This window comes from Artemia sp. Qi Xiang Cuo, chromosome 17, assembly GCF_049724085.1.
Source record: "Artemia sp. Qi Xiang Cuo chromosome 17, ASM4972408v1, whole genome shotgun sequence".
NCBI lineage: Eukaryota > Metazoa > Arthropoda > Branchiopoda > Anostraca > Artemiidae > Artemia > Artemia sp. Qi Xiang Cuo.
The window spans coordinates 55,341,310-55,356,770 of NC_142810.1; the positions used below are offsets into that span (position 1 = coordinate 55,341,310).

The following is a 15,461-nucleotide window of genomic DNA, read 5'->3' on the forward strand; positions in this document are numbered from 1 at the left end:
GTAAACTAGTTCCCACAATTGGTGCCTCGACGACGTAACGTATTAGGATTCCAATATATTAGAATTCCATTTCATGGGCTTAATTAGGTATATGAAACATGAAAGTGCAAATTAAAGGCCACAGGCAAGACATGAAACTTGTAGTGGTTTGTGTCAAGATTTATTTTCTTACTTCTAATAAGAAAACAAATTTTTCTAATTTTCTACATAAGAATTGTTTTCTTAACATTTGTCCTTCTGAGGAGGCCTGATTGTAAACTAGTTCCCACAATTGGTGCCTCGAGGACGTAACGTATTAGGATTCCAATATATTAGAATTCCATTTCATGGGCTTAATTAGGTATATGAAACGTGAAAGTGCAAATTAAAGGCCACAGGCAAGACATGAAACTTGTAGTGGTTTGTGTCAAGATTTATTTTCTTATTTCTAATAAGAAAACAAATTTTTATAATTTTCTACATAAGAATTGTTTTCTTAACATTTGTCCTTCTGAGGAGGCCTGATTGTAAACTAGTTCCCACAATTGGGGCCTCGAGGACGTAACGTATTAGGATTCCAATATATTAGAATTCCATTTCATGGGCTTAATTAGGTATATGAAACGTGAAAGTGCAAATTAAAGGCCACAGGCAAGACATGAAACTTGTAGTGGTTTGTGTCAAGATTTATTTTCTTCTAATAAGAAAACAAATTTTTATAATTTTCTACATAAGAATTTTTTTCTTAACATTTGTCCTTCTGAGGAGGCCTGATTGTAAACTAGTTCCCACAATTGGTGCCTCGAGGACGTAACGTATTAGGATTCCAATATATTAGAATTCCATTTCATGGGCTTAATGAGGTAAATGAAACGTGAAAGTGCAAATTAAAGGCCACAGGCAAGACATGAAACTTGTAGTGGTTTGTGTCAAGATTTATTTTCTTATTTCTAATAAGAAAACAAATTTTTCTAATTTTCTACATAAGAATTATTTTCTTAACATTTGTCCTTCTGAGGAGGCCTGATTGTAAACTAGTTCCCACAATTGGTGCCTCGAGTACGTAACGTATTAGGATTCCAATATATTAGAATTCCATTTCATGGGCTTAATGAGGTAAATGAAACGTGAAAGTGCAAATTAAAGGCCACAGGCAAGACATGAAACTTGTAGTGGTTTGTGTCAAGATTTATTTTCTTATTTCTAATAAGAAAACAAATTTTTCTAATTTTCTACATAAGAATTATTTTCTTAACATTTGTCCTTCTGAGGAGGCCTGATTGTAAACTAGTTCCCACAATTGGTGCCTCGAGTACGTGACGTATTAGGATTCCAATATATTAGGATTCCATCCTAATTAGGAGTCCATTTCATGGGCTTAATTAGGTATATGAAACATGAAAGTGCCAATTAAAGGTCACAGGCAAGACATGAAACTTGTAGTGGTTCGTATCAAGAGCCTGGGCCACTTTTTATTACGTCCCTGCTGTTAATTTTATTTATCAAATATGAACGCAGGCGGAAGGGGGGGGGGGGTTTCTTTTATTCTTGATATCTGAAGATTTTTTGATTTCAACTATTATTATTTTTTTTGAATATCTGATCTATAACTAAGCTTAGGTAAGCATTATTTTTGTGTGTTATTTTGGAAAACAACTGCGATTCAGTCATTTTTTTTTTAATTTCTTTCAATCAAAAGTGCAATACTCAATGGATTGAAAGTATGAAATGAATATTGTTATTATGGTTGAAGGATATTAAGCTGAACTGGCAAGCCATGACAAAAAAAAAAGAAAAAAAAAAAAAAAAAAAACATCGAAGTAACTCTATTTTTAACAGTAGCCGAAGTGGTCGACAATTGCGACAATTGTAGTGTTTAATATTGGTGGTGGTTTTTAATGTGTTTTTAGTTTATTTTAGTTTTTTAATCTTACTTTCTTTTACGCTGAAGACGCCTCGTTTTATACGGGTGTGAAATATTTGCATTGTATTGGTTTATCTCTTTTCGCTACTGGCCGAAGTCTTGTTTTGCCTATTTTCTTCATTGAGTTTTCTCTCTCTGTTTCTTTGTTTGTATGGGATAAATGGAGAAGATTGCAAATTCATATCATGAAGATCCTCAGGAAAATTTGCGAAATTCATCTCAACTGAAATTGAAACTGAACTGAAGAACTATCTAATCTAAACTGGAAAATTGACTGAGTAAAACTGAAGTGAAATAAAGTGGATGCATCGAAGATGTAAAAAGTAGAATAATTGGCACACGGTATCGCAGTTAGATAAAGTTTGGAAAAATAAGAAAATAAATCTTAGAAATAAAGTCAAGTTTCTAGAAGCTGCGATAGTGATTGTGGTTGTTAGCTTCATTTTTAATGATGAAAAATAGTGCTTTTAAAATTCAGCTTTGAAATGACATTCAGAAATAAAAATTCATCTTTGAAAAGTAGACTTGGTGATTTGATTGTGGAAAGGATTAAGAGAAATGGTTCTAAGACAGTTTTAGGCTGCGTTTAAACGTTCGTATATTGGATAATAAAGTGTGCGGAAAATGTGGTTTGATCTAGAAGTATAGGGGTATCTAGGGGTTCTTGAGGTATAATGAAGTAAGTGTTTGTACCTAAAGATTTATAACTCATCTTTTTTTTATTATTTTTTTAATTAATGAACTTCAGACATTTCGATGCTAAATTTACTTTTGATTTGATTGCACCAAAAAAGTTGTACAAAATAGATTCTCAAATATTCCTGTTTCTGTCAAGTCACCTGCTGCAAAATTAAAAATATGATTTCCTTGAATAGGGTCTGAAGATGGCAAAAAAAAGCTATAAAGAAAGTTGAAACTTTCTTAGAAGGATTTCTTAGCAAAGATTTAAGCTCAAAATAAAGGCATAGTCTAATAGATCTAGGGGTATAGGGGTATCTAGGCGTTTTTGAGGTATAATGAAGTAAGTGTTTGTACCTAAAGATTTATAACTCATCTTTTTTTCATTATTTTTTTAATTAACGAACTTGAGACATTTCGATGCTAAATTTACTTTTGATTTGATTGCACCAAAAAAATTGTACAAAATAGATTCTCAAATATTCCTGTTTCTGTCAAGTCACCTGCTGCAAAATTAAAAATAAGATTTCCTTGAATAGGGTCTGAAGATGGCAAAAAAAGGCTATAAAAAAGGTCGAAACTTTCTTAGAAGGATTTCTTAGCAAAGATTTAAGCTCAAAATATCAAATATCAAAATTTCAAAATATCAAAATTTCCTTGAATAGGGCCGGAAGATGGCAAAAAAAGGCTATAAAGAAAGTCGAAACTTTCTTAGAAGGATTTCTTAGCAAAGATTTAAGCTCAAAATAAAGACATAGTCTAATAGAAAAAGAGTAGGAGGAGTCTAAATAGAGAGAGGAGGAGTCTTTTTAGGGATAAAGGAGTTTACCGTGATGACCTGATATGACTTGGTTTTGTAATGAATTTTTAGGTTTGTTAATTAATAAAACAATTTTACTTAACTAGATAAATGGAAAGAAGTCAGTAATGCCCTCTGTAATTAAGATAACCTCGTCATCTCACCAAGGGTTCCTGGCTATTTTGGCTGATGCTTACTCCCTCAGATCTTTAAAGAAGAAGTCTATGGATAAATCTTGTGTATTTCAAATTCATCATCTTCTTGCTCCTTGGAAAGTTGGATTTGTTTTACCATTAGAGAAAGGTGAGGACAACTTTTGAAGTACCTAGGGCATCTAGATAAAACTTTAATTCTCGCATGGAGGGGTAATATAATAGAAGCATTTAGTCTTTAATCTTCTTGCTCCCTGGAAAGTTGGATCCCTTTTACCGTTAGGGAAAGATGAGAAAAATTTTGTAAATACCAAAGATGTCAAGATAAAATTCTTAATTGCTCCATAGAAAGGGGTAATATAATAGGGCAATTAATCTTTAATATCCTTGCTCCTTGGGAAGTTGGATTCCTTTTACCATTAGACATAGACATAGACATAGACATAGGTTTATTAAGATCGAACAGCGTAGCCATGGCTAATTTATGTCGTCTTTACAACAATATGAGAAGAAAAAAAAAAAATACAAAGAAAACTATAAAAACACTAACACGTGAATTCAAATAACACTAAGTCTTGTTGTATGCTTCAACGAAAAAGGGGACAAACGTGTTTTTGTAGCGGTTGGTCCTGCAGACAGGGGGTTGTAGCTTCGACTGGGATCTGGTTCTTTGGTTAACAGGAGCATCAGGTGGGAGGATCAGTCTGTGATGGGGCGAAGATAGCAGTGACTTGCCGAGGGACATGATCAGTGATAATCGTCTGTCGCTGAGAGATTCAAGGTTCAGTTCTTGCAAGAGTTTGTTGTAGTCGTCACTTCTGTTACCAACGATTATGTTAACAGCTCGTTTCTGCAAAGATTCAAGGTCATCGCAAAGGTAGTGGATGCTCTGGACAAAAGGTCCCCAGACAGCGACGGCATATTCGAGTAGAGGTCTCACATACGTAATATAGGCATTTTTTAGGCTTTGAGTGTCGCAGCCAAACCTGCGCATCAGGACTAGGGTCTGAAGTGATGCATTGCCAGCCTTAATAACCTTCTCCGCGTGTTCGGTGAATGTGCAGTCCATCGATAATGTGACTCCGAGGATTTTGCAGATGGAACAATAGGGAAAGGGACTTGCGGGAATTCCAGATCACGTTTTAAGGGGCAAAACCTGAGGATCGTTGATTTATCTGCATTCAGTGTCAACTTGTAACGTTCACAGTCCTCAGAGAAGGAAGCCAGAAGGGTCTCGCTGAACTGACGTTCGATTTCACCTTCTCTCACGAGGTATTTGAGGACAAATAATAAATCGTCGACGAATTTGAGTCGCTCTTCGAAATTCTGAAGGAGGAAGTTGATGAGGGAGATAAATATGAAACCAGCAAGTCTTGTACCCTGAGGGGCTCCACAGGTAAGTTTAGACCAGTATGAGATCAAGTCACCTTCAAACAATGGAAATACACACTGCGTTCTGTCCTGAAGGAAGCTCATCACTAATGCAAGAGACCGCTTCTGTGCGCCCATTGCTCGCATATTTTTTGCTGCCGTAAGATGACAAATCAGGTCAAATGCCTTCCTGAAATCGGCGAGAGCTAGGTCGATGAAGGTACTGCCCTTGTCAAGCCACTTAAAGATAATGCCAACTAGGCGCACGAGGTATATCGAGGTATTGCAACCTTTGAGGCCGCCATACTGGTAACGGTCTATGTTTTCCCGCGTTTGCTTGAGCAATTCACGCAGGATGAATGACTCGGTGACTTTTGCAAAGGTAGATGTGATTGATATCGGTCGTAACTCGTTGCAAGATTTGGGTGTTTTAGTCTTCGGTATAACACGCACAAATGCGCGTTTCCAGCACGACGGGAAAGTTGACTGGGCGAAACATTCGCTGATGATGTGTCCAAGTGGCTTGGCAAGGAAAAGAGAGAACTCTCGTATTAACCTTATAGGTAGCTCTTCAGGAAAAGAGCTACTGGATGGACACAACTTGTTCAGCTCATTGAAAACTTGATACTCAACTATTTCGATTTCACCTTCGTCAGGGCATATTGACAGTAGATTCTCTATTTCAGTGTTAGTTGGGGCAGGAAAGGATGTACAAATGTCAGTAAAGTAATTGTTGACGTCATTTGCACTCACGAGTGACCCATCATCGTTCAGAATACGGATACTGGATGATACTGTTTTTCCAGCAATCTGCCTCACTAGACGGTGCCATTTACGGGGATCCTTTTTTATTTCAGTGTCCAAAAGGGATTTTCCGAAGGACTTTCTTGCCTCGCGACAAAGGCTAACGATTTTGTTTCTTAATAATCGTAACGACGTTGCGTCACCACTTGACTGCCTTACAGAGGTTTTTTTGCGAATCAGCTGTTTTATTTTTGGAGTGATCCAGGGCTTGTCAGATTCGCTCACGACAAATTGCTTTTCCGGGAAAACTTCTAAGTATTTCTCATAGAGTAGGGACTGAAATATTTCTGCTTTCCTGTTGACATCGCTTTCGTTGTATACTTCGCTGAAGCAGTGAGTACCGAGAAAGGTGAGGACAATTTTTGACAATTTTTGAAATACCAAGGGCATCAACGTAAAATTATAACCAACCAAAATTATTACAAAATTACCTTGAATTATCATGATTACCAAAATTATGCCCCATGGATCCGCCTTAGGTCTATTCATACCTGAAAACTGCGATTTTCTAATATTTTCATTTTGTATGTTTCAAAATTACGAAATATTTTTCGTAATGTCACACCTTCGTCTAATCTTAAAAATCAGTACTTTATAGCTTAATATAAAAACCTCAAATAATGAAACTACAAATGCAAGCGTAAAATTTTTGACGTCAAAACTGAAAACAATATTCTGAAACTCAATTCTTCCTTTTTCATTACTAATACAATCCTACTTACCCTATCTAACACAACAACTGAAATAACCGAACTAAAATATTAAAATCACAATAATCCTCAATAGTAAAATAAAAGCACAAATTCTAGCAGGGAGGAAAATCCTCCCTGTAGCCCCACCCCCCCCCGCAGAAAATTCTTCCCATTATTTTTAATTTATTCCCCAACAACGAATACTATATACTATATGTAAACAGCTGGAAAATAGCATAACTTACATCCCTTTCCCCAAGGGCTTTGGGGGGGGGGGGGTCTTGTCATTCCCATAGGCATAATTATTGGACCTTCCAACTTTGCTGAACCAAATGAGTGTCGGCTCTGGGGGGGGGGGGGGGTCGTCATTCCCATAGTCATAATTATTGGACTTTCTAACTTTGCTGAACCAAATGGTTGTCTAGAAATTTCTATCGGCTGTCTGTGTTGGAAAAAGAGGAGTTGAAGTTTTGCTCTAATCTTTTTTGTTGCTGAAAAAGGGCACTACAACCTTTTGTTTCAGTTTGAAGAAGCCTTCCCCCAATTTTCTGGGACCATTGGGTCAAGACGATCACCACTGAAGAAAACAAATAAATAGGTATCCATGATCTTTCTCCTAGAAAACTGCAAAATTCTTCATTTTGTAGATAGGAGCTTCAAACCTCTACAATAAAAGCCTATGGCGTCACTATTGTGTCAAAGCCTATTGCGTCACTTGCGTTTGATTGAAAACAATATGCAATTTGGACAGTGTGTTTTCCAAAACATTGACGACAAATAAAAAAATCACTATAATAAAATGAATATGACTGAAAAAAACTAATCAAACATTGAATATTTAATATATAGTAATATTAATTCCAAACTCAGGTAATTCAAGATTTTATTTCACTATAATTTTAAGAAAATATTTTTTATATGATTCATTTTCAGTAAAGCGCAAAAGAAGCATAAGGCTGTTACGGTTAGAGGAGGGGGGAGGGGGCTGTAGACAAACATATATTTATAGTAATGTTTTCGTTTTAAGTTTGGCTTTATACAGTTTTAAGTTTTGTTTGAAGTATTAGTACCTGTTATCTTCGTTGCTATGATCGTTTATTTCGATTTCAGATCGTTCAGTTCGTTTTATTTCAGTTTCAGTTTGTTTTAGTTCGTATTTATTCTTTAATAGTAATTTCTGGTCGTCTTGAGCTTGAATTATTATAGGAATGCATTTCTGATGGTCATAAGTTTAATATGGCTCTTTACTTTTCTTTGAAAAGCCTCTTTTTCAGAAAGTTTTGAAAAATTATTTTCTGTTCGTTTTGATTGCTAAAGTTTTGCTATTGGTTAATATGATAAATATTTCTCCAGTTTTTCACTTCTCCGGCTTAAGAATTAAAATATTCCATTCCAATTTAGTACTTATAATTGGTGTCTTTTGATTTGTTTCAACACCTCCCTCAACATTCATTAATATTTCATCTGAATGCTATTAGCCGTTCCTGAGACATTGTAGGTACGCCCTTCTCACAACCGGGATGCACATAGCCTCTTTTGGTTGAACTCAATTTCCCTCTCAACATTCTCTGAAGTTTCAACTTAATGCCCTTAATTGTTTCTGAGATGTTACACACCATTTTAACAAGCTTTGTGTACATAATATCTTTTGATTTACTTCAACATCCCCTAAATGTTTCAACTAAATACCATTGGCCGATCGATTCTTAGATATTCCACATACAAACTTTTGACAACCAATGTGCACGTTGTTGTATTTTGATTATGTTCAACATCCCCCTCAGCTCTGAAAGTTCCACTTAATACCGTTGCCTATTCCTGAAATATTACAGAGATTCCATTTTGACAACCAGAATGCATACGGTTTCTTTTGATTTAATTTGACATCCTGAAATTTTCAGCTTACTAATCTTAGCTGTTCTTGAGATATTGCCGCCACGCCCATTAAAAAATAAGATGCACATAGTTTTTTAAGTTCAACATTCCCCTCAACATTCTCTGAATGTTTCGACTTGATACCCTTCCCTCATTGTTTTTGAAATACCGAAGATATGTCGTTTTGACAAGCTGAATTCATATAGTCGCTTTTGACTTTGTTTAGCATCTCCTTTAGAATTCCATGAAAGCTTCTACTTAACGCCCATAGCCGTTCCTGAGATCAATGTAGATGTGCTCAGATGCGCCCTTTTGACACCTTAGATGCACCTGATGTATTTTGATTTAGTGCAACACCCTCCTCAATATTGTTTGACGTTTACAAGTTAATAACCATAGCCATACGAGAAATATTGTAGATAAGCCCTTTTAACAATCTGGATGGACTATCTCGTTTGACAAACAGAATGCAGCTAACCACTTTCGACATATTTCAATAGTTTAAGTTGTAATAGCAGAACTTGCAGTAATATTTATAGTCACAGACGCAGTAGCAGTTACAGACATGGTTGTCGCTCTTGTAGTCAGAAAGTTTTCGCACTTGCAGTCGCAAGTAGTCGCAGTTGCAAGTAATTACAATCGCTAGTAGTCGCAATAGCGTTAAAGTTGCATTTATATTCACAGTCGTAATTAGTTACAGTAAGAGTCATAAGTCGTTGTAATTGCAAGTTGCCTTAGTCGCAAGTATTTGCATACATAAGTAGCAGCAGTCAGAGTAAATCATAGTTGCAAGTTGTCACAGTCGCAGTTGCAAGGAGTCGTAGTCACAAATAGTCATATTCGCAATCATAAGTAGCCTTAGTTACAGTCGTAACTAGTCGTATTTTCCAGTATTTGCAGTTATAAGTAGTTATAGCCACAAATAGTCAAAGTCACTAGTAGTCGCATTAGCAGATACAAACTATCACTGCCGCTGTCAAAAGTTGTTGCAATACCCGTCGCAAGTAGTCGCAGCCACAAGTAGCCGCAGTTTAGATCTCAAGTAAAGACGGTCGAAGTCGTAAGTAGTCACACTTACAAGCAGTTCTAAGTAGTCATAGTAGCAGTTGCAAGTAGTAGTAGTAGTGTTCGCAGTAGTAGTAGCAGTTGTGGTCCTTAAAGTGTGAAATTAATATCCATAGATACTTCTAAGATTTTGCATATATATCCTTTTATAACCTAGATGTGCATAGTGCCTTTTGTTTTAGTTCTTCTCAGCATTCCCTGAAGTTTCACCGTAATATCTTTAGCCTTTTTTACACACTCAGGATCAAACATTCTCCCTCTTTCCCAATCATAAATCCTGTTTGTAGACAATTGGGACATTGAATAATTTACAACCCTTTCTTCAGGGGCTATGGTGGGAGGGGGTGAAATCCTCAGAGGCACAGTTATTAGATATTTAAACTAATTTGAACAAAGTTACTATATAATAATGTGATCAGTGTTATGAGATCTAAAAGTGACAAGGGGCCCATTTGCTCTCCAAACGCTGTTAAACATGTTCTGAAAGTTTCGGCTGAATGTCCTCAGCCGTTCTTGAGATATTGCTGATGCGCCCTTTTGAAAATCAGCCTGGACAAATCGTTCCCATTTTGTTCAGTATCCCTTTCAACATTTCCTGAAAGTAGTCACAAGCAGATATAGTCGCTGTTGCAAGCAGTCGTAGTCACAGTTGCATGTTGTTGTAGTTGGAAGTAGTCACAATTACATTCAGTCGTATTTGTAACCGCAGTAGTAGCAGCAATAGTTGTTGTAAAAGTGACCCTAAAAGTTTCAATTTTATACCTTATCCATTCTTAAGAAATTGCGATTCCCCCTAGTGTTAGCCTGGATTCACAGAGTATCATTTGATTTAGTTCAGCATTCCCCTTAACATTCCTTCAAGTTTCACTTTAACACGTTTAGCCTTTCCTGACGCACTCACGATCCAATATTCCACTTTTCGCAATGATAGAACCTGTATATAAACAATAGAAATATTGCATAGTTTACAAGTTTTAACCCTGAGGCTGTGGGGGCTTGGTATCCCTGGAGGGGTAGTTATTAGAACTATTGACTATTTTGAAAAAAAATAAAAATTTCGATCTTTGTTGGGGAGGGCGAGTCTTAACAGGATAAGAAGGGAGGGCGTTATTGCAGGAGTGGTGGCCCTGAAAGTTTCAAGTTTATACCCTTACTTGTTCTTAAGATATTACGTACACACCTATTTGGATGCGCATAACATCTTTTGATTGTTTCAATTTTGGTCAATAATGACCAAAATTTCACATCGATATCCTTAGCCTTTTTGGACACACTCAGAATAAACATTCTCCGGTTTCCTGATGGTAAATCCTACATTTCAGCTTTGGACAAATTACATAATTTATATTCCTTGTCCTGGAGGTGTGGGGCGCATGGTATCTCCGGAGGCATAATTGCTGTACTTTCTGACGGTTGGGAATAAAGTGACTTATGGGGGTGTCTGAAAGAGGAAGAGGGAGAGAGTTGGTTGTCTATCAATTCCTATTCAACATTCCCCTCAACATACCTTGAAAGTCTCAACTTAAAACTCTTAGTTGTTCCTTGTATTGTTATTGCGGCCTTTTGACAACCACCCTACACATAGTGTGTTTTGATTTTGCTTGAAATCCCCCTCAACATTTTCTAAAAGTTTTACTTCAATACCCTTAGCCTTTTTGTAGACTTGGGATCACCAATGTCGGTAGAAATGGGGATAGATGGTATCATAGCTTAGGTAAATTTCATTTAGAAAGAGAAAACGGTATTGGCCACAGACTACTGTAATTTGTAGGTATAACAACCTAGTTATAACCAATTCAGTATTTGCTCATAAAATGGTCCATAAGTTAACATGGTACTCACATGATTGGAAGACAGCTAACCTTACTGATTATTTTATTGTAAACCGAAGACTGGCTGGATCAATACAAGATACTAGGGTATATATTGATGTTATTGTTATTGATGTTAAAAGTAAAGATCACCCTGTAGCAGTATCTATGGTTAATTTGAAGCTGAAATCTTGGAAAAGTAACTATTTCCCGGGAGTTTATGACGTTGGTAGACTCCAGGATGAGAATTTGAGAGAAACTTTCAAGAAACAGTTGAAGACTAAACTGAAGAGTGTGAAATTTGAGAATGTAGAAGATGAATGGAATACTTTTTGGAAAATAGTTGGTTTTAGGGAAGAAATTTATTACTGCAGCTAGGAATATTAGTGAAAAAGCTTTATGTTTAATAGAGAGCAGATAGGTCTTGTACCAAAAATATCTGAGTGATAGATCATATGAAAACAGGAGGAATGAAAAAAAAAGTGGAGAAAGCATTAAAATATGAACTAAGGAGATGTGAAGAGGAGACCATGGATAAAATTGCCGAGGATCTGGAAGATGTAGCTAGACGGCATGATAGTAAAATGTTCAACTGGCTTGTTAATAAATTGAGAGGGATTGGTCAATCCCGACTTGTTCCAGTTAAAGATTGGAACGGGGCCACGATTAGTGATAAGGAAAGACTTGAAGAGAGATGGACGGAACATTTTGCGAATCTGCTAAACCAAGATAGAATTGCAGGAAAAGATATAGATAGAAATGAAATAGTTTGTCATACCTTTGATGTGAAGTGAAGATTTTTTTGTGAAGAAGAATTAGCTACAGTACTAAAAGGATTAAAAATAAGAAGGCCCCTGGTGTGGATAAAGTGGTAAATGAGTTTCTTAAATGTGATGGCTCTGAGGTTAGAAATAAGTTACTGAAGATTACGAACTTGATTTTTTTTTTTAATGGAAAGTGTTGATAGAAGAGCTTTAGTAAAGGTCTTATCCTTGTATTGTATACCTGACCAATACATTAATGTAATTAGTGCTATTTACGTGAATACCACTGCTATGGTCAAAGTAGGAAATGAGGCTAGCAGCTGGTTTCGTATTTAAATCAGGAGTTAAGCAGGGTTGTGTTCTATCCCTCTTTATATGGATTATTTTGATGGACTTTGTTTTAAGGAGCACAGGAAAGGCAATGGGAGAACACGGAATCAAACGGGGAAGACAAACTTTCCTGGAATTAGATTATGCTGATGGTTTAAGCATCCTAGATGAAAGTCTTAGCAAAATGAATGATATTTTTGAGGTTTTTCGATTGCAGGGTGCTAGAATCGGCTTGAAATTAAAGTCAAGAAAACTAACTCGCTAAAGCTAGGATTGAGTGAAGATAAAAAGGTGACGTTGGGTAACGAAAAGATTGATCAAGTGGACAGCTGTAGTATTATTAGTAAAGACGGTGGGAGCAGTGAAGGTGTTAAAAGAATAATAGTCAAGGTTCAGGGTGTTTTTTTAGAGTTAAAAAAAGTTTGGAAGAATAGTAAGATAAGTCTGCGAACTGAGATTAGAATATTGGAAGCTACAGTGATGACAGATGTCAATTCTGGTTCTGAAGCGTGGGCGCTCCTTGTAATGGACGAAGATTTGCCAGATGTTTTCCAGAGAAATTACCTATGGATTGTTTTGGGTACCCGGCTAACTGACCAACAGTAGGCTGTACAAAAATGGTGGTTCAATCTCGCTTACTAGGGCTATAATGAGAGAAAGGTCGACATGGCTAGGGCACATTCTGCGGATGAAGGCTGCCAAAGATTGCCCTTTTCGGCCAACCGTCTAGAGCTAAACCGAAAGCAGTTAGTCTGCGGCTGAGACCGGAGGATCTGATAAAGAAAGATTTAAGAGAAATGAGAATTTCCTGGGAGGGTGTAAAGAGAAAGACTTTGAATAGATTAGGATGGAGGAGGAGCGTGTGCCACTGTGTTGGCCTCAGGTGGCTCGGTGCTACGGTGAGTTGTTAGTTGTAGTAGTATTAAATAAAACATACCCCCTTTTCACAATAAAAACCTTGTATATAAACAAGGGCAACACATAAAATTTACAACACTTGCCCCAGGGGCTGTGGTGGGTTACGTCATCTCCGGAAGCATAGTTATTTGACCTTTGGGCAATTTGATTTTTACATTTCTACCAGCACAAAAATAGGAAGCTTTTATTTATTTTAAATATGGCGTTGTTGGCTGACAAATTGTATTCTAGAAGTCTGAGCCCAAATAAAGTAAAATTTTACCTCTCATTACCTAGTTTTACTAGTGAATCGATTAATATCTCTTAAAAGGCCGTATCGAATGAGGGGGATTGTAACCTGAACCCCCCCCGGAACAAAATCCTGATAAGGCCCTGGTCTTTTATGATCTTTTTCTTTCAGTTTCCACTGGTCAACCTCTATATGAACTGGCAATACTGTTATCAAGCGAACTCAAATCTTTACGAATTGACGTAGCACCCTATAAACTTGGATCTACTGACTCTAGCGCGAAATGGTGAGCATTTTCCAAAACTCAGGTCTGTCTGAGTAGTGATATGACTCTTTAAGCACAAAAGATTATGAACATGAAATCTGGAACTTAAACTAAGTGAAACTTAAATTAGTTAGAAACAACCAATCATTTGTGTTTTATAAAATATGGTAAAATCGAAATTTCAGTATTTAATTTGTGTTTTATAAAATATGTGTAAAATATGTTTTAAAAAATTTGTGTTTTATAAAATATGGTAAAATCGAAATTTCAGTCTTTAAATTGTGTTTTATAAAATATGTGTAAATATATGTTTATAAAGTATAAAATATGTTTTATAAAATTTGTGTTTTATAAAATATGGTAAAATCGAAAATTTAGCATTTAATAATAAAGATCCACTATATTGAAGTTTTTGGTAGTTGGTGCCGAACTTAAAAAACAGAAACGTGAGTCAATAACCAGCGAAAAATAAACCGAAAATAAGAGACACTAAATAATTTAATAGTTTTCCTTTGAAGATATACTTGTCTTTGTAAATGGAGGAATGTTTATTTTTGAATATTTTCGGACAAAATATTGTTCGTAATATTTCTTAAAAACATTTCAAATATAAGAAATGAATTGTTGTCAAATTTAAAACTTTGTAAGTAACCCTTATTTGTTTGTGCGGTTAATTGTGGGTATACTGCAATTTGATGTGATAATGAAATGTGATCACTGAAAATGTGATACAGTTCTAAGAACGCCACAATTTTGAAACAGCTCAAGGAAAATCTTAGAAGGTCATTATTGGACTATATAACAGTTTGAAGTACCAAGGACAGTAAAAAATGAAGTCGGATTGGTCAATTATGCGGTTTTTGGTATAAGTAACGGGCGTTAAATTAAAAAAAAAAGAAACGTGGGTGGCAGATCAATAAACAACAAACTAAAAAGCTCTGGCAGCTCAAAGAGATGTAGCTTTCCGCTGAAGCTGTCTTTGAGAATTAATAGATCTTATAAATTTTTACGGACAAAAAGCATTACCAAACTTATCTATCGCTGGTTATCACTCACATAATTTTTCTTTTTTTAAAATTAAGGCTCTTAACCAATTTTCTCAAATTTCTGACCTATCTAGATCGTTTTTTTAGGTCAGAATATCTCAGGATACAAATTTTCTCGAAAAAAATCGGAGCCCTTTTTAGGAAAAAAGGAATATGATTGGACAATATGAAGTCATGATAGACTATATAACCATATATAGACTATAAATGGGTCGCTAAGATGGGTCCAGGGGCAAAATGTGCTAATTTTGATGTCCTTGGTTCTTTAAATCTTTTTTGAAAGGGATTACTTACAGAAAGGTGAAACTTAAACGAAATTAATCTAAAGTTATATCTAAGCTGTGAAAGATTTAGATCACTAATTTTGAATTTAAAGTCTGAATGTATTTTGGCTCGTAATATATGCAATCATGGGCGCCCATAAGCTGAATTTTGACATAGCACTGTTCTTACATGGCTTTACGTTTACAGTATTCCTATTCAAAACGAAGGAGTCCTGGTTTAAATATATGCTACTGTATAATTTTTTGCAATTCTTTACATTTTGGAGGGAAGACTGAATCGTCTAAATTTTTCCTATGCAACGCTGTTGTATTTGCTGTATTGAACGTTCAGTAAAAATATGTTAATATCCAAAATTTAGCGGCCTTTTTTTGCCACAAGACTAGATACATGGGGGGGGGGGGGGAAGCTATAAAATATCAAAATACTACAATTTTATAGTATAGCTAGAATATGAACATACATCTTTTTGTCTTC

At 35.9% G+C, this 15,461-nt stretch overlaps 1 protein-coding gene across 1 annotated transcript in view; it reads left to right on the top strand.

Annotated features, from left to right (window-relative positions):
- Positions 1–15,461, top strand: part of PolG2 (DNA polymerase subunit gamma-2, mitochondrial) — a 48,303-nt gene that overhangs the window by 8,704 nt on the left and 24,138 nt on the right. The window contains exons 3-4 of the mRNA XM_089102927.1: positions 3,488–3,683; positions 13,563–13,677. Coding sequence (XP_088959053.1) covers positions 3,488–3,683; positions 13,563–13,677 — 311 coding nt within the window. The remainder of the gene's footprint in view (positions 1–3,487; positions 3,684–13,562; positions 13,678–15,461) is intronic.